Source organism: Haemaphysalis longicornis, unplaced genomic scaffold (assembly GCF_048455015.1).
Source record: "Haemaphysalis longicornis isolate Haplotype H1 unplaced genomic scaffold, Haemaphysalis longicornis Haplotype H1 scaffold_2, whole genome shotgun sequence".
NCBI lineage: Eukaryota > Metazoa > Arthropoda > Arachnida > Ixodida > Ixodidae > Haemaphysalis > Haemaphysalis longicornis.
In genome coordinates this window covers 288,225,759-288,245,236 of record NW_027526295.1, presented here as the reverse complement: position 1 = coordinate 288,245,236, position 19,478 = coordinate 288,225,759, and the positions used below count along the sequence as shown (strand labels likewise).

Below are 19,478 nucleotides of genomic sequence, written 5' to 3'. Positions count from 1 at the left end.
ACACAGCGCAGTCACAGAACAGGGACTGTTCTTTGGAGCAATTTTGTTTCTATCATGTCAGACCAACTAGCCCGTAAAGGGTGCTTTGATTAAGCAACGTTTTGCACAAAAAAAAAATTTAATTCTCGTGGTCACATCCGGTGAACAACGCAAGCAAATAAGCGGATGCTGTAACGAAGCAATCTCACCGCGAATTTGAATGAAGTGGGCCGCCGGCTGTCATGAGTAGTTCCATCCGTCTAGGCAATGCCTTCTCTGCATTGGTCTATGATTCGTGGACGTAAACAACATGGCGGCGCTGTGCAACGCGTTTGTGTTCGTTAGCTGGCGTACTGTCGGTACTGTTTACTAGCACGTTCGTGAACCCAGCTACATAAACTTTTTATGAATTAACGTGGTCACTGAACCGTGGTGCCGTTTGCCAGAAAATCTGAACGATTCGAAAGAGCCGTCATGTCGGCATTTCCCGAGGGCAGTTCAGGTAAGCAAGTGCGCCTTTCGCAGGCTGCAACTTCTCTTTCGGTGTGCGGCAGTAGTCACCAGCGCTCTATCAAACCTGTCCCACACGGCGCAGGTGACTTGGTTCAGGCGAGAAGCGACGACGACCCCAAGGACGACGCAGTCAGCGTGGACGGCAATGAAGCCGAGCGTGATCACGAAAATGAGCGCGAAGATGACCACGAGCGGGACAACGAGGCCGATCGGGACGAGCCGAAGGCGCCAGATTCCCCGGACAACGAGATCACGCTGCAGATGCTCGAAGAGTCCGTGAGCCACACGCCGGGCCCGAGCCTCTCCTCGCGCCGAGGCGAAGGTGGGGGCTCGGACAGCCAGCCGGTACCCAACAAGACCCGCGAGCAGCTCGAGGAGGAGGAGCGCGAAAAAATGCAGGTCCTCGTGTCCAATTTCTCCGAAGCCCAGCTAAACAGGTGATTCCGGCCTTCTGTCCATGAACCTTACGGGCAGGCCTTGTCGGTAGGAACCGCGCATAGTTCGCGTACACAATGAACAACGTTTTCCGGCTGCGAAAAGCTCTCGATAGTTTCAAAGTGCGCAAGCTCGTGCCATTGTAGAAAGTAGGACTAAGTTTTTATTAGCAAAATTTAAGGTACTTTAACATCAAGCCCAAACCAACTGTCTCAGCGCAAACCCACGCCATTGTTTCTCTTGCTTTTTGCAATCAGCGAGCTCGGTCTGTACGCGTTGACAACCCATCTGACGCTAATAATAATAGTAGTAGTAATAATATTTATTTACATCAAGTGAAGTACAAGATGCTGGAGGCTTGCAGAAATGGTTGACAGGATGTTGGCTTGACAAAGCCGCAGGTCCCGCACTGGTAGCTTGACAAATAAAGTCTGTTACAACAGCAATGTATCTAACGCAATGCAAGGATTAAGTTATACAAGAACGGAAATTGTGATTGCAGTGATTATTGCAGACATTATCACTATTAGAAGGAAACAAAACTTAATGCTTACACTTGTTGATCACAAAACTGAGTTTGCTGAAATGCAGATACTTTCATGGGGAAGAAAAACGAAAGACACGTTTACAAAGGGGGAAAAAACAACACCTTAACAGTTTCCTAAAGATCTTAATTTGTTATATAACATTCCTGGGAAGAAATGTATTGTGCATCGTGAGTAGTTTCGCGCGTTGAATAGTGTACTATCGATTTATAAGTTTTGCAGTGAATTTTCTGGCAGTAGCAAGCTGCGCATGTGTGCGCTGCTTTACAGCTCGAATTTTACAGCTCGAAAAACAGCTGTTAATAATGCAGAAGCCTTTTTATACTTTCTTTCGCCTTGCTTTCTTTTGAGAGCATGGCACAGAGGAGCACAAGAGCTTGCGTTTTCTTCCTTTTTTCAAGTGCTGTCCTTTGCACTGTCAGATCAGTCTTGTTGTTTATGAATTACTTGTGCTTTCATGATCCTCATCTCTGCTACTATCTTGGTACAAGTGCTGTAGTCATTACTGATGGGCCTCTAAAATTCTTTTCTCCATAGTTTGTGGCTTGTAAAGTAAAAACTTGCCTACATATGGGGATGAGATTTCGTGTAATGTACCAGGTTCAATGTGCAGACCTGCCTGTTTTCGGCCACATTATTCGGTCACATTGCCTTCTAAACCCGTGTTCACTCTTTGCCGACTTGATACAATTCTTTACTGGGTACTGTCGCGACTATGACGCCTTTGATAGGAGGAAAAGAACTGTATTTACATGAGATTACACACAGAACACACCGAAAACTACCATCGTTCCTCATCGTCATCTTCTACTAACGTCTGCGATCACTTCTTTGTCCTTGTGGTAATAAACTTCCAAGAACCTCCCCCGCGCAGGAAAAAAAAAAAAGAAAACTGATGCGTAGGAGATAGATAGTCTTTGCACTGATCCTTGGGTCTGTACTTCTACCAGCGGCGTGTTTTCCTGCATAGTTTGTTTCCAGTCATTCCGGCCAAACAGTAGCCTCGCTGACAGTTGTTGTGCCTGCATTTCTAAGTATGCGGAACAGCAGCAGAAGCCTTTGTTCGGTTGTCGTTGCCCTGCTCTTTTCTCCAAAGTGGAAGCTGTCATGGTCCCGGATGTCTGCCAAGCGCGCCATGAGTGACGCAAATCGTTAGTTCCAGGTTCGTGTATTGGCGCAGAGACAGCTTAAAGCAATTCTCGCAATGGCATCAGTGTCTTTTTCATGCTTCCTCTTGTCTTTTCCTGTTTGATTCGCCCACGTTCCGTTAGGTGAGGCTTCCTTGGGTGCGCCTACTTTTATGCCAGATGGATGCCACAGCTGCCTTGGGGATGCGTGCTTGGCAGCGACGGCTCCAGTTCTGGCTCGGGTGTTGCGTGTTGACGAATTCGCTTCACTGTGGTTTGTCCAGCGAGGTCAGGCACGACGTCCGGATATGCGCCCTTCTCCGCAGGTAGACGTTGCACTTTCAGCTCAGGTTGGGCGCTAGTGGTCGGTGTTGTTTTATGTATTTCGGGGTCATGGGAACGGTCCTCGATACCATTAGATGCATTCACACAGCTGCTTGAAGCTTCAAAACACATGTCTTGAGAAGCGTCACCGTGCCACCTATCGTTTGGTTGGTAGGTAGTAGGGATGCTATGACATGGGACTCGTTCTTACCTGAGACAAATGGCATAGAGATCACATTGCGGGAAATGCGTCACTTGTCTTAAGATGGATTGCCATGCTACAATGTAGTCGCTGAACTCAGCGGTGTCCATGAACTCTTGTTCAGCGGCAATGCCAGTTATAAATAATAGTTCGATGTAATGTCGCTCTACTAGAGTTCAATGGAAAGGTAGTCAAAGAGAACGGTAAAGGTGAACATCTCCGTGTTTGTTGTTGCCATCCTCAAAATGGCAGCTTTTGCTTCGGAGATTAGCATTGTTATAATGGCACGTTGAGCACTCCATTTGCAGTACAATTTATCTCCAGTTGGGTACAGTTGGCGTTTGGTCATGGTTAAGCTGGTTTCAATTCAGTACAGCCATAAGGTCGCAACTGTTGCTTAGATACCATTGTTTGTTCATCCCGGGTTTCAGCACCACTTTGTTGTGGCAACAGAACCTTCGGTAATGGGAGAAGAACTATTTACATTAGACTGCACACAGAACACGCCTGAAAGCCGCCATCTTTCCTCACTGTCGTCTGCTGACGTCTGTGATCTCTTCTTTGTCCTCGCGGTAATGAAGTTCCGACAGGGTGCATTTCTACCCCCGAAGCCCGAGTGCAAAGTGCAGTCCTTCCTTCCCTGGGCGCAGGTACGAGATGTACCGCCGGTCGGCGTTCCCCAAGGCCGCAGTGAAGCGCCTGGTGCAGTCCATCACAGGCTGCTCAGTGTCGCAGAACGTGGTGATTGCAGTGTCTGGCATCGCCAAGGTCTTCGTGGGGGAAGTGATCGAGGAGGCCCTGGACGTGCTCGAGCGCCAGGGCGACCAGGGGCCCCTGCAACCCAAGCACCTGCGGGAGGCCGTGCGTCGCCTCCGCTCGCGCGGCTTCATACCCAACGGGTGCAAGCGGCCCGCCTGCTTCCTCAGGTACCTCTGCTGAGGAGCCCGCCAAAGTACTCCCGAGCTGGGCCTTTTCCGTCCTCGCGTTCATGGCACCGAGCACGGTTTCCCATCACAAGGCAACATCTGGCCCCTCTGCCTAACCTGCTCCCTCTTGGCCCGCTACCCTTTTCATGCTGTGCTTGCCCGCTTGCTTTTAAACTGTGGACTTGCGAAGCACTGTACCAGCTTCTACCACTCTGTAACAAGCTCTCTTGTGCACTCTACGCTTTCACTACCTTCCCTTTCTAACCACTTGTAAACTACATTCGGGGTCTGTTGCAGTGGAGAGGAGGCTGCAGGCTCACTGCTCTGTGTTGCTGGACCAAAGCAGTTCTCGATAGATCGATTTCAGTGTCACTTTTGGCGTGACTGTGCTACATTGAATTCTTTTGCGTGAGGTTTGTGTGCTGAACCACAGTCACCAGTCATGCAGGCACATCAGTGTCTCCTTCCCCACTCAGCGGCACTCAGGTCAGTGGCACATGAGCAGCCACCACCGTTGCAGACTTGCAAGCGAGTCCGTGCCCATTGCCGTTGAAGGAGAAGGCGGGAAAATAAAAAGGAAAGGAGCAGCACTCAGTAAACTGTGTGTTTTATTTACACGAATTGTGCAATGGCAACATAGTGAATGCGAGCGCGCGTTATCTCTCATGAACCTCGCCGCTTGGCGTGCCCTCTCATAATCAAGCTTTCTGAGGAAGTTCAGAACCGATGATATGTTGTGTTTCTCCTTGCACATTTCCCGTGTGGTTGGTAGGTGCTTGCCCTGCCACAAGGTGATATCCTCTCTCTCAAGGAGTTGAGGATATAGAGCTTCCGGCTTGATTCGGGCAATACGCTGCTCACTTGTGCCAGTAAGTTCATTAAGTTGTCAGTATGCCCGAAGATCAGATAATTGTGGTTGATCTTGCCTGTTGTGCGCCTAGGCATTGCAGAGCTGTTCTGTTTTGGCAACTTTTCATTGTGAAACCTGACAGGCGGTCACCGTTAGGGAACAAAGTGGTGGTCTCACAAAAAATGACTTGGCACCGGCGATGCTCACTGCCTGTAGTGAACACAGCCACCTTTTTTTCTCTGAGAGGTGAAAAGCTGAGGTGAGTGAAAACAAGGGGGAGATCATTTTAATTTTTGATATTCTGATATACTCTAGTATAGCAGCTCACTAGTAACACGTACACTATAACCTTAATAAGAAAAATGCGAGTTATGATGTTGGAAGAATAGAATGCATGGAGTGCGTTCGTTAAGTAGGGACTTTATGCAGTTGTGCTTTCATATAGGGCGTGTTGGCTCTGTACCTTTTGGTGCACACTGCTGCATTGTGCTGATTTAGGATTCAGACAGAAAAGAAACAACACACAGACAGGACGATGCGCAAACTATCAACTGATTCAATTCTTCAGAAGACACAGAATTATAGAGAAGATGTCTCTGGTACAGAATCTAAATGATACGAATGTGATGACAAGAAGGTGCCAACCCATCCCCACACGTCTCCTCTCGGCTCCTCTGCACGTGCGGGGGCATCTCGACCTCGCTGTCTGCTAGGGCCACTGACGGTATGTTTGCGGACCTTTGGGTGTCCCCGAGTATTGTCAGCTTCTTGTGTAAGTAGAATGTCTTTGCTTCACGCGCGAGGCATCAAAAGCTGGCAAGAGTGCAGATAAGAGAGGCAGCCAGCTGTGCAGGGGGGCACCTGCTGATCCTGCTCCACACATGCTGGTCGCAGTGAGTGAAGTGGAGGCAAATAACGGGAATTTTGTTGCGGAGCCAAACTAAAATCTAAAAGGGGGCGAGAACTATTTGTACCTGGCCTTAGGGCTAACAAGACCACTAACGAACTTTAAACTTTTCAACCAGGCCACTGATAAAATTAGCATTCTGCTCAGGAGTGACAGCGTAGAAGTTGCGTGACACCCAAACTATGGTTGGCTGCTGTTCTTCTGCAAGCACCCAACAACCGGGTTCCAATCATCGGTGCTTTACTTTGAGGAAATGCAAGGTTGCTTTGGGCTGTGTTAGTAGTAAAGTTTGTGGCCCGAATAATGCCTTTGGTGCCTGCCTGTTGCTGGTATTGCTATCAGGGCTTTCCGACTAAAAGTGGTTGATGGTGGTGCTTTTCCTTAGTTGCTTATGCCTTAAGCAGGACCCAAAGATTCCTGTGGTGTGTTTATCTCAAGCGTATTTTGCTTGCTATTAAATTTAACATGTCGTGAAATTTGTTGGAGTAAAATTCTTGAGTTAATATGAAGTGCATTCTTACATGTTTTCATTTATGACCAACTACAGGAATTTAGTGGCAGGGTGGGCTTGTAAGCTTTGTTCAAAACTTTATTATGTATGGATCTCCTAGTATGTCCATAAAATAACCTTTATTATACCTGCAACTGGCGTTTCCTTGCTCTACTGTCAATATACGGATTTTCTCGGCATTTCTTGGGCCACCAGGGTTAGGTAGCCATCGAAACTTAAAAAGTTAATACGAGCTGCAGCGAGAGAGGAAGATCCCTTCCTGCCACCATGACTGACGCGTGCTCCGATGGTGAGTTCCATACAGGTGCAGTCTAGAAGTAGGGAGCACATTCAGATTGGTTTCCATGTACTGCATCAAGGTTTGTTGTCGCATAACACTGGCATCGGTGGTCTCTGCTCTATGATAAAAACAAAGGCAAAATATTTGTGTGAAGAAGATACTCAAGGGATGTCTCTGTCTTACCACATTGACCCAAGCCATGTTATGCCTAGTTGCTGTTTTTGTTTCTTGGCAGTCACCCTTTCGCACTGCCTTGCTGGGAAAACTTCTGGAAAAAAATGTCTCCTGAAAGGGTTCCCCACCCTTGTTAGCTAAACTTTTGTCACTGCTTTTTGAATGGGCCATGCATACAAAATGCAAGTGTGTTTTATTCGACATATTTGGTGTTTTATAGTGCCCTCAGCGCTTCTCCGGCAGTAGCGATGCTTTATGCACTAAGAAATTACTCAATTTAAGATAAAATTTCGATTCTTTTACCAAATTGTGTGTTTCGTGACGCTTGCGCCATTTATTCTGCAGTGGATTGGGAATGTCTTGTTTACCGTCAATCCTCCTGGATGGCGCCACCATACTGTGCAGCACCGCTGTCCACTCTCGCTTCGTTTGTGGCTGCATTTGCATTTTGTTACGGTTGGAGGAGGAGGAGGAAAACTTTTGTTCATATCAAACAATAGCGCTGTGAATGGAGCCCTCAGTCCAGGACCCCAGAAGAGCTTGCTGCCGCCTTCGCCCTCTCGATCAGCCGAAGCTGACGGTCAGGATCTGAGCTGGCCAGCTCTCGCTCCCACTGCTCTAAAGTTGGATTTCGTATTCTGTCTATATTCTTATTATGTTGACAAGCCCACACTATGTGATATAAGGTTGAGAGCTCTCCACAGTGAGGGCAAGTGGATGTATACATTGTGGGGAATATAGCGTGGAGCCTGGCAGGGTGCGGAAAAGTATTGGTCTGTAGCTGCCTAAGTGAGGTTTCTTGCTCTTTTGTGAGGGATTTATGGCCTGGCAGATATATCTGTCGGGAAAGCCTATAATGTTGAATGATCTCTCTGTACGTGACTGACGGCTGGTTAACCCTCTGCTGGTCTTCTTGTAGAGCCCGGCCGGCTAATTCTCGGGCACTCGTATGAGCGACGAGGTTTCCACGAAGACTGGAGTGGGCAGGTGTCCAGAGGATAGTCGCATTTCTCCTAGGAGGGTTTTGCTGGAGGATTTGAAGGGCAGTTTTGGAAATTCGTCCATTTATATAATTCCTGCATGCTGCCTGTGAGTCTGAGATTACAGTCATGGCTTCAGTTTGAGAGATGGCAAGCACAATGGCTGTTTCTTCCGCTTGCAGGGTATTGGTGCGTCTGAGTGTCAGGCTCGTGAGTGTTCGCGCCGTGTCAGTGACCACTGCCGTCATAGCATGCTGTTAGGCGTAGTCTGCCACGTCTGTGTACACCACCCTGCTTTGTTGCCCATATTTTCTCTCTAAGTTTTCGGCTCTGGCTGTTCTTCAGCCCTCATGGTGCTGAGGGTGCATATTTCGAGGTAGAGGGGAAACATTGATGTTTTCTCTGATTTCTTCGGGAATATCTTCCATGTCAGGCCCCGAATTCACTACTGAGTATCCGAGATGGCGCAAAAGGTGACGGCCAGTTGGAGTGGTGGCGAGTCGTTGCTGCTGAGCGGTCAGGTGGGCTTCTATGATCTTGTCTATGGTGTTGTGGAGTCCAAGCCCAAGCAGTTTCTCGGTTGATGTGCTTATCGGTAGTCCGAGGGCTTGTTTGTAGGCCTTCCTGATTAGTGCGTCCAACTTATTGCATTCAGACGTCTTGAGTATGGCATAGGGAGCGATGTAGACAATTCTGGATACAACAAAAGCTTGCACGAGGCGAATCGTGTGTCTTGTTCTTTCATTCCGTGCTTCTTGTTTGTGATACGGCGTAGCATGCAGGTGATTTGACTGATCGAAGAGTCGAGTTTGCGGATCACCTGAGAGTTAGAACAGTCTTCTTGAAGGATCATGCCTAATATTTTGATGGAGGGTGAGGGTTTGATGAGGACCCCATCTAATTCTATTTCTATGGTTGTCTTAGTGGCATTCATGAGTCGAGATCTCTTTTGCACCAGTAGGAGTTCTGACTTCTGAGGGGCGCATTTGAGGCCACAGTTTGCTGCATAGGTTCGGACAACGTCTGCAGCCTGTTGTAATTTGTCTTGCATTTCGCCTTCTGAGCCTTCCCCTATCCAGATCGTGATGTCGTCAGCATATATTCCGTGGTGCAGACCTGGAATTCGATCCAGTTGCCTTGGAAGGTTGATGAAGGCAATATTGAAGAGAAGCGGGGAAAGCACCGCCCCCTGCGGAGTGCCCTTGCATCCAATCGTGATGGGTTGAGAGCTCACATACCCAACTTTGATGACAGCCACACGACCCGTTAGAAAGTCTCGAATGTATGCGTACATTCGTTCCCCGCAGCCAACGTTATTAAAGTTTTGGAGGATGACTTCGTGCTTGACGTTATCGAACGCCCCCCTTAGGTAGAGGGCCAAAATAGCCTTCGGTGTGAGTTTGTTGGCTTTGCTCAGAACATCTTTAATTTGCAGGAGAATGTCTTGAGTTGAATGATGTGGCCGGAAACCAAACATTGTGTGTGGCATGCGTTGGGATTCTTCAAGGTAGCCCTGAAATCTGTTAAGAGCAACATGCTCCATGAGCTTTCCAATACATGAAGAGAAATCGGTCTCAGATTTTCTATGCTTGGGTCTTTGCCTGGCTTTGGGATAAGCCTGACCTCGGCTTCTTTCTATGTTGAGGGTATGGCGCCTCTCTCCCAACAATCGTTCATGTATCCCGTGAGTGCACAGATTGAGTTATCATCAAGATTTGACAGAGCTCTGTTGGTGATTTGGTCCATTCCTGGTGATATGTTCATACGGATTTTTGCAAGGGCTGCCCTAACCTCTGCCTCGGTGATTGGGAGGTCGAGGTGAGCGTTTGGGGAGCCATTGTACGGAGGCGGGTGGAAAGGGGGTGAACTGGGTATATAGCGCGATTGGAGAGCACAAAGCAAATCGTCTGTGGTTCCCGGAAATTGATGAATGATTGTCTGCATGGTTTTACTAGTTTCTCCTTTGCTTTTTGTCGGGTCAATGAGGTATCGGAGGAGACTCCAGGTTTTGGATGTGCTTAGAGTGCCTCGGAGCTCATCACATTTTCCAAGCCAGTTCTGCCGGCAGAGCTTCGTTGCGTGGGCCTCTGCCTCCTTCGTCAGTTTTGCAATGCGGAGCTTAAGCTTCCGGTTGTGTTTTTGTCTCCTCCATCACCTAGTGAGGCTGTGCCGAGCTTCCAACAAATGGAAGAGATGGCTGTCTATAGCTGGGGTCTGGGTGCTGGTTTGGAGGACTCTGGTGTGGCTTTTAATGTCTTCTCGCAGTTTCTGTGCCCAATTTTCGATGTCTATGATGGGGCCCTTCGGAGCTTGTTGCCGGCCTTCCCTTAAATTATGCCAATCTGTGGTTCGAGCTTCACTGAGATGCCTTCGGTAGAGGGATCCCTGAAGCTCAGTCTCGATTATCATGGGGTCACTCCTGAGGTTTTCCTTCAGATTGTGCCGGGAGTTGTGGGGGGCGTTTTTAGCGAGAGTGAGGTCGGGGCAAGTATCCCGCGAGACGCTGTTCCCCACTCTTGTGGGTTCGGCGGGATTAGTAATTAGCGTCAGGTTTACTTCGTCCATACGGTCTCCGACTTCCTTTCCTCGCTTATTAAAGTAGGAGTACCCCCAGGCAGGATGAGCTGCATTGAGGCCTCCTATTATAAGGAGGCGGCTTGTGCCCGCTTTCATAGTCGCCTGGTGGAAGAGAGATGCGAGACCGGCTCTTTTATGCTTCGGGCAACAGTAAACATTGAGAACGAAAGTGCTGCGCCCTTTGCCGGGTTTCTGGGTGATTAGTTCCGTAAACGTGTGATCGTGCTCGCTTGCAGTGAGAATGTGTTGGACGGCTATGATGTCCTTTCAGACGAGGGTGCAGACATCTCGACCTTTTGCGTGGTGTGCGTAATGAAGCCAGGAAGCTTTGCAGTGGCGTTAGTTTCCTGTAGGGCAATAATATCTGGGGGGTGATCAATGGAGCCAATGTATTGATGCAGAAGTCCTTGCTTTTGCTTGTATCCTCTACAATTCCACTGCCAGATGCGGAGGGTGTGGGGGTTGCGTGTCCTGGGGCTAGCCATTGTTGATGGTGGACAGTTCTATCTGGGTTGCGTCGGTGGATCCTGGGCGGTGATACGGTTTTTCTTTTCTGGCCAGACGACCAGGGATTGATGGCTGTTGGGCTTCGAGCTTATCTAAACGAGCGTGTATCTGCTTAACGGTTTGTTGATGCTGAGTAGATAGCTCACTTATTTTCCGACAGGCTGTTATATTCTTCACTCATACGATTGGCAACGTTGTCGAATGCTTGTAGCAGCTCAGCTATGGTCCCGGATTGTGCCATGTCTGGTGCGCTCGAAGTGGGGGAGGAAGCATCTGATTTCGGGGCAGATTCTATCTTGCGTTTTTTGTTGCTGGGCGGAATGTTTGGTTTAGCCATGGCGGGAGGTTGTTCCTATGTTATTAAACATTTAAGAGTGTGTAGCTCAGCACGTAATGCTTTAATTTCCTGTTGTAGCTTTGCACAATCACTACAGGGTGTTTCAGGGGGACACACAGTGGGAGTGAGAAGATTGGCCCAGCTCATCTGATTGGTGTTGTTTCCCGCGTTGTTGGCCCGATCAACACGTGCTTTGGATTTCGAACGGCTCCGATTATTGCCGCTGCGGAGACCCGGGAATGACTGGGACCTGGACCTGGCCTAGTAGCTTGCTTCGTTGCCCCTGGGCTTGCTTCTGGATCTTCGGTTGATGTCTTCCTGTCGTGGGGTGTGTTCGCTCTCCCATTTCGTCTTCCTGAGTATATGGGGCTCCTTGAATCGTTGTTTGCAATCCTTGTCAGCCGTTAGGTGACTGCCTTGGCAGAGAGCACAGGGGGGGTTGCACAAGTGTCCTTGCTCAGGATTGTGCACTCCACATTTGCAGCAAGCCACCACAGCAGTGGTTGGGCACACGTCCGCGCGGTGTCCGAGTTTGTGGCACGTGAAGCAGTACGGGACCGTCTTCCTGTTGATATAGCAGTGGGTTTCAACCCCCTTGTAGTAAACATAGAATGGTACTTTGGAGCCCAGTATTGTAACGACGATGGAGTTGGTCTTTCTGAGTCTTCTGCACGCCACGAATTCACATCCTGGTAGCCAGAGGTCTCCTAGGATGTCTTCCGGGGTGTGGTGATCTGGTACGTCGTGTCTGACCCCTTTGCAGGAGTCATGTGGGTAGAGTCCGTAGAGGCTTACACCGTATGTTTTGTCTTGAATTTTGAGCTGGGTAACTGTACTGAGTACCCGTGCTACTTGCTCGTGCGGTGTGCTGACGGTCATGATGTTCTGATCGTGATCAATACGAACACGTAGGTGGACCTGCCTCCACGTGAGTCTTGCTGCGGAGAGAAGGCTGTTGGAGAGCGTAGCTGCATGTTGTTTTCTCAAGTCAAGGCCGTCTTTGGGGCGGATGACCATTTTGAAGTCGTTCTTGGGGAGTGGCGGTGGTTTTGGGGGCGTGATTTGTTTAGTACTCTTGATTTTTTTCTATCTCGGGAACGAGGCTGTCTGCTACTCCATCTCCGGTCAGTTTCTTGGCCTTCTTCGTATATTTACTGATGACGTTGATCCAATCTTCTTGGGTGTCCGCTGCGCTCGAGTTTTCAGCCTCATCTTCGTTATCCATGCCATTGTCTCGCGTCAGGGGTGCCGCGTCATCGTTGAAGGCGTCTCCTCTATCACCGCTGGCGGTGGCATCGCGGAGCCGTGCCGGTGTCAATCTTGTTCCAAGTAGGCTTAGCGTGCAACCGCCGCTTCGGAACTTTGAATGGCGATAAAATCGTAAAATATTGACTCACGGTGGCAAATGTGGTATCCCCATGATCCTTGTGAGTTCCGAGATCTGGTACTGAGCTTCTTTCGTCGAAGAAATGGTTATTTTCCTTTCGTTGGAACAAAACCTTCGGAGCCCATGCTGAGATTGCTTGCCCCCTGGTGGCCAGTCTCTGTTACGGTTGGAAGTAATCGTTTCGTGAAACATTGGGTGTGCTCAACAAACACGGTCATGTAAGGCAATATTGCTTACACGATAGGCCAGTGTCATGTGAGGCAACCGCAAAGTGCCGGACCGCTGTGCAGCTAACGAGCGTAGTGCGCGCAGTGCCAACAGCAATACACACTGGTAGCTCTGTGTTTACGTATACTTTCGCAACTAGCATTGTTTACCCCACGTTTCTTTGAGTGAAGTTTATGTTAACAACGGTGTCAGTATTATTCTGACTAGTCAATCTTTTGAATGAACCAAACTTGCATTTTGTCTGTGTGACCCCTTTAAGCTTCTGCTATGGAATAGGCAGTGGCCAAAAGTTGAAGGGGTGACTTGTAGTGCACAGATGCAAGGAGTCCAGGGGTCAAAATCGGGCACTCATTAGACCAGTGTTGATTTGTGGAATCAGCCCTGACCCCGCTTTTGCACATAGTATCTCTTAACATGCGCATTCGAGTGATGAGGGTACACCGGACTTGTTCCATTTCCTTTTTCTGGCTGTGCTCCCTGTCACACCCTTTACTAACCTTTCTTGTCATGCCTTGTTCCACTTCTCACGACTGATGCTCTACCGCTTGTGAGTACTTGCACGCTTTCAAACCGCTTAATCCCATACTAGGTGCATGAGTGAGTGTGTATGTGTGCTGACTCTTCGCAGGCTGAATTTCTTGCTCAACCTTTCAAGAGGCTCCTTAGTGCCAATTCTTTAATTGTTATTTATGTTTCAGGGTAACTTTATTCCCCATTATTTTTATTTTTGTGGCATAAGTAACCACTTGTTGTTAACAAGAAAACCACTTTGACAAATATTCTCACAGGCCTAGTGCGTTAGGTGTGTTGGGGTCTCAGAAAAAACATGCAGACACAGCATTGTTTGGAGGAGCCATTGTGTTTCCTTTTCTCTGTTGTAGTCCATCTTGCAAGCTGGCTGCAGCATGGTGAAAACTAAAAAGTGTGAACCGGTGGCGTCCGTGTGCAGAGCCTTTGTACTGCTCTCATTGTGACTTCTGTTCCTTGATTGCATCACGAAATTGGGCACTGTTGAGCATATAATTTGAGAACCCACCAGAGGGCCTTAAAGGAGCCATGCAGACAAAATACAAGTTGGTTTTATTCAAAAGATTTTGTATTTTATAGTGCCCCCAGCACTTGTCTGTAAGCAAAGGATGCTTTATTCACTGAGAAATTAATCAGTTTAGGTTAAAATTTTGATTCTCCTGCTAAATCGTGTGTTTCCGTGACATCTGCCATTAGGTCATGAAGGCGGGTATTGAAACGAACTTCCAGTGCATCATTAGGCTCTGCAGCCTTGCTTACCGTCAGTCCTCCAAGATGGTGCTATCACAGTCAGCCGCGGACCATTGTCTGCCGTTGCTTTGTTTGTGACCGTATTTGCTCCTCCTGGCTTGTTTTTGTTGTGGTAGAAAGTAATCGTTTCGTGAAACGCGGGAGTATGCTTGACAAACAGGGTCACGTAAGACACCTTCTCTAATAACTGGCTAGTGTCCTATGAGAGAGAATCCAAAAGCGCCACACTGCTGTGCAGCTAAGATGAGCATAGTGCGCAGTACCAACAGCAGTATGCTTCGCTACTTTTGAGTTTACGTGTACTTTCGTAACTTCCACTGTTTACCCCACCATTCTTACTGCTATAAAAAGATAGTGCCCTAAATTTAGGCCCCAATAGCTCGTTCGGCAGGCTTATGTTATAAGCCCTGCCTAAGTTACGTTTGCTTTTGCCGGCCTGAGCCAATTGCAGAGCTGGACATGTGACATCGTAGGTTCTGTTGCGGGAAATGAGCTAGTGGGTCAAATGGCCATTCCCTTTTTCCCTAATTGTATAGCTTATTTGAGCGAAGTTTAAAAGGGTTATCAGTATGATTCTAACGAGGCAGTCTTTCGAACGAACCAATATTGTGTTTTGTCTGCATGGCCCCTTTAATGTTGGTTGTTATAAACTCTTTGGCTTATTACGTACAGAAATTTGTTCTTTATTTTCCACCAAATGGCTAGCCTGGAACAGGCCTTTGAATGTAATTCCACATTTTTAGTTACCAAAGTCTAGCAAAAGTGATCTTGGTGACAGCATGTCTCTGCTTGAAAGGAAAATTGCAATAAGAATGTCACAAAAAACTGTTAATTATCAGATCAGCCAGAGAAAAGTAATGGGGGAGAAATCTAACTCGCGAATTTCTTGACTGCGGAAAACTTTCAAAGGCTTTGCACAGACTTTGACTGCTTGCCCTAACTGCAAGGGCTTGACAAGGCCGCGGGATGTGCCACGCTGTTAAAAAATGTGGATTCTGGCACCAGTTTCTCTGGTTGTAAACTTGATTAAGGCTTAACTCTTTTGTTACCACGCCTATCCAAAATCGTTCAATTTGAACAGTACCTTAGAGTCCCTTTTTATAGAGTTCCAGGCGTTTCTGGAACAAGTAAAGCTATTTGAGGTTAGCTCAGAAAATGCCCTTTCAAAATCAGTTTTGTTTTCATTCTTGCAACAAAAACATTATTTTTGACACGTTTGTATCACCTGGGTGTGGAAAAGGGGCGTGGTCATCGTGCGTCATTGCTACCAAAGAAGGCATGCCACTCATAATTACTCTGCATCAGCGTTTGGTTTTCATTATCGGGGTATGAATGGTGAATCAGAAGATGATTTTCAATCGTCAGGTTTGCACTCTGACAGTAATAATTCCTCAAATCGTCTGAAAATATCAGGCTGTGCCTGTTTGCAAAGTTATTTTGTGATTTGGGCAGTTTTATTGCCTTTGTGCATGTAGTACTAAGTGGTGTTGTAAGTCTATTCACGACAGGACCATTCGCAAACAGTTTACAACAGTTTCGGTTTTGTTTCTGCATTGTGAAGCTTGTATATGGCACTACTATACAGTTACCCAACTTTAATTCTATCTGCCATGATGCCTTCAGCGTCTGCTACTGATCCTCGAAAAAAGCATGCCGCTTGTGATTTCATCCCACTCTAACCCGATTTATGCGATAAGAACTTCTGATACAAGTCAAAAGATAACACCCAGTCACCAGATACCAGCTCCGACAAGGAGAGTGCTTCAAACCAGCCGTGCACACCGCCAACTTTTCGCCGGCCAGTTTCGTTTCCATACGAGGGTATCTCTGGAGGTCTAGTGTTGATCCTTAGTAGAGCTGTCTATTCTGACAGAGTCTACAACAGGTTTGGTATTTTCTTTTGAAAAATGTCAGCTGGCGCGGCAACGCAGGAAACTTGTAATGCTGAACTCTTTCACCATGCAACAGCTACTCAGTGAAAGCTTGCAGGGCACAATTCTCATGCGTCGCACCTCAGCAGCGCTACAATAGCAAGTCAGAAGACAATAATAAACTGCAGGTTAATGCTTTGAGAGATCACAGTGAACGTCAACAAGCATCAGCCACCGAGTTTCATTTTCAACTCCATGCAGGTTTTTCTGAATTGCATTGTATGTCCCGAGTACTGTGCTGGCCGTGAATGCAAACTCAGTCATTGACAAGATGTTTTTACGTCACGTGGGCAAAAATTGCTGCCTCTGATAATGTCAAACCGCCAGATTTCCTCCGGGAAACCACCCAAAATTTCGCATTTTGAAATGGAGGTAGGGCTTCACCACATGGCGCGAACACCATGCGTGCTAACATTTTTTTTATATCTGACAGAATTGACTGTTCCGCAGAAGTCAACCATTTTTCTGTGATGTGTTTTTGAAAATGTTTCCCTACAAGATGTATATTCAGGGGGGGGGGGGGGAGTGCATAATCGATGTTGAACGTACATATCACTGAAACAGCCTTTCAATAATTTTTTCTAACAGAGCATCACAAGGTAGGAACTGCGCTACCTTTTTACAAACCATTTTTAAATTCTTAGGCTCAATGCATAGGTAGTGCGGAGCACCGTTGAAAATATCGAATTGAAAGACTAAGCAATCATAAGGCATTTTGATTATCAAGAGAATGCCGAAATTTTTATTTTTGTAATCCCAGGCTCGGCTTTACGCCCAAGTGTAGAGCCACGGCAAAAGTTGCACAAAGCGAGGTGACAGTCGTCGCACCCCACCAGCCCTCCCATTTCAATCCCCAAGGTGCATGTTCACTACGATCGTAATTTGAGTAACGTTGGTATGTTTAGCCACCTCCCGCTTGGCATTAAATTTCACTTCAGATGGATGAGACATTATTACTAGCGTGCAATAATAGTCCGTCCCGCTATCGGACACTGCTTGAACATCTTACGGCCATGTAGCCTGCGCTGCCACTTCTGCAATGTCAATCGTCCCATTCACGGCGCTCGCTCGCTGTCAAAGGCAGCAATAACTCAGCCTTTTATAACACCGCCATGAGTCCGAAATTTCACTTCAAGCACGCACCGCGCCTCACACTCAAGGCCGAACCATGGCGAATTCATGGACACCATGTTTTTTTTGATGAACTCCCGTCTTTCGAGTTGCGAGACTTCCCGCAACACATCAAACGACTAAATGTAATCCCAGCCACCCCCCGTAACCAAAACCACGGTAGAAATTGGCGAAGAGCGCTCTGCTTGAACCACGAGCAACTTCCTCGCCCGGAGGCCATGTTTTCCTATCTTCCCCACACCAAGATGGAGGCGCCCAGTAATGTCGTTCCGGAGATACGGAGCTCCGAAAATTGCTGTTTTTTTATCAACTTGCACAAGTAGTTTGGCACCTCAGTATTTTTTCCAGAATACTTTGTAATGGTTTTCGATGGGAAAACTTGAAAACCTCACAGAATATAACTTCTGCAACCCGACACTGTGACTTTCAGAAAAACCATCACGGGGACAATTTTATGCGGGTTTTTTATTGAATGATCAATCAATTAAACCTTTACATACAGCATCACCTTGAGGGTGCTGGAAAATTGTGCCGTCAGTAAGTATTTTTCTTCAGTTAAACTGACGGGAGCGTTATAATCCTTGGCTCTCAGACTGTTTTGGAGCAATTTGGTGCAATGTTTGCAATTTTCAAGCTTTTGGAACAGCCTGGCACAGGAAAACAAATTTGTATCAAAACTGCGCAATATGCGCAGCTGTCTCACCCCTGTATATTCGAAATTTTTTCTACTATTGGTGGTTTGTTGTACATAACACCTTTTTTTACTATTTTCTACGACGACTTGACAAAAGTTCTTATTTTGATATTTTTTTGTAACTATCATGTATGGAAACATTTTAAAAACTGGTGTGGTTGGAAAGGGCATTAAATCATCTGCATTTTATGTTGCTGCAATTAGTGCCTAAACAATATGTTTAGCAGGAAAAAAAGTGTCTTAGACCCCTAAAAATCAGTCGATTTCCTGTGGTAATGAAAAAGTTAGTCACTCCACTCAAGCTTGTAAACACAGCCCTTCAGTGTTCTTACTGGTTATGAAACTTACCTTCAACACTATAAAGGGACATTTATACAAGCACGAGTGGCTTCACAGCGGCACGGTGCGGACAGTTGCAGCCCTGTCATCGCCTGGTGGTACCCACTGGCTTTGCGTGCAAGCTGCCAGGGAAACCCCGGGGCTAACAGCAGTGAACTTGTGTTGCCAGTCACACAGAGTTTGTGTCCCTGGTTTGTGCTTGTGAAAGCGCATTTGTTTATTAAGTTGAGTGCTTTTTCTTTGAAGGAATTGTCAAGACGGCATACATCCTTGTTTATTTTGAAAGGACTCGCACTCACTCAACTCCATTCTGGCCTCGAAGGACATAGTTCTCGCAGAAAAAAAAAAGGAGGTCACTAACACCGACAAGCTTTCGACTTTTCCACCGCACGTCAGCAATGGTGCCGTTGGCCTCGTCACAATTGCGCAACGTCTTGTTTACTGGTGGCAGATTTTGTCCGTGGCCTTCAATCGCGCAGGCTGTGACGCCACAAGGGCAGCACAGAAAAGTGGCTGCTCTGTGCTCCTCACTTGCTCCTCTGCTTTTTTTAATAGCTAGAAATTTGCATTAAAATTTCCATTATTGTTATTCTCATGTGGCAACTATCTGAATGAACCAAACGTGTATTTTGTCCTGCTGTTCCACTGAAGACATATTGATACAAAAATCGCCTTTATAAACGCTGTTCCACAATCGTGCGCATTGAAACATCGTCCGCACTGGAGGTGCAGTGGCGCACACTTCAGTGCAGGTGGCCAAACTGCCGCCCTTACCTTGTTCCCTACACAAACCTTGGGCATAAAGTTTGTGACCAAGTGGAAGCCAATAGGGGCTGTTGAACGACCAAGCAATGTCACAGTGCACTATGGCATGCAATTCCTGGGGACATTTTCTTTTCATTTCATTTGCACCAAGTGTTGCGGTACTCACTATCAAATGTTGTGTTGTTTTGCCTCCTTTTTGTTAGGTGACGTCAGCGCAGTTGGAAGACAAGCCGTGGTGATTGCTTGACTGCCTGTTGTTGCTCAGCATGCCGAAACTTCTGATGCAAACATGTAAAATACTTTTTTCTTTATTCAGCACAGTTTGTACACTTTGTTAATTCTATTTACATTGTCGTGTGCCACTCATGAAATGTAAATATGAAATGAAACATATTTAAATAAATGAATGCATCGTGACCTTCTAACAGATGTGTGAGGTGATTTCTGGCCACTGTATATACAAAAGCTTTTTGGAGAGGCACGGGTCCATATACATACAAGCAAATAACAAATGATTTCTCAAGCATTTTTTTGTTGCACAATAGCAGTTT

General features: G+C 47.0%; 1 protein-coding gene across 1 annotated transcript; it reads left to right on the top strand.

The window, feature by feature from the left end:
- The first annotated feature begins 273 nt into the window (after positions 1 to 273).
- Taf11 (TATA-box binding protein associated factor 11) lies at positions 274 to 19,356 on the top strand. The gene is made up of 4 exons (XM_077700852.1): positions 274 to 481; positions 575 to 929; positions 3,776 to 4,051; positions 19,131 to 19,356. Exons 1-4 carry the CDS (start codon positions 454 to 456, stop codon positions 19,132 to 19,134), a joined length of 663 nt encoding a protein of 220 aa, XP_077556978.1. The 5' UTR covers positions 274 to 453; the 3' UTR covers positions 19,135 to 19,356.
- Positions 19,357 to 19,478: the final 122 nt, after the last annotated feature.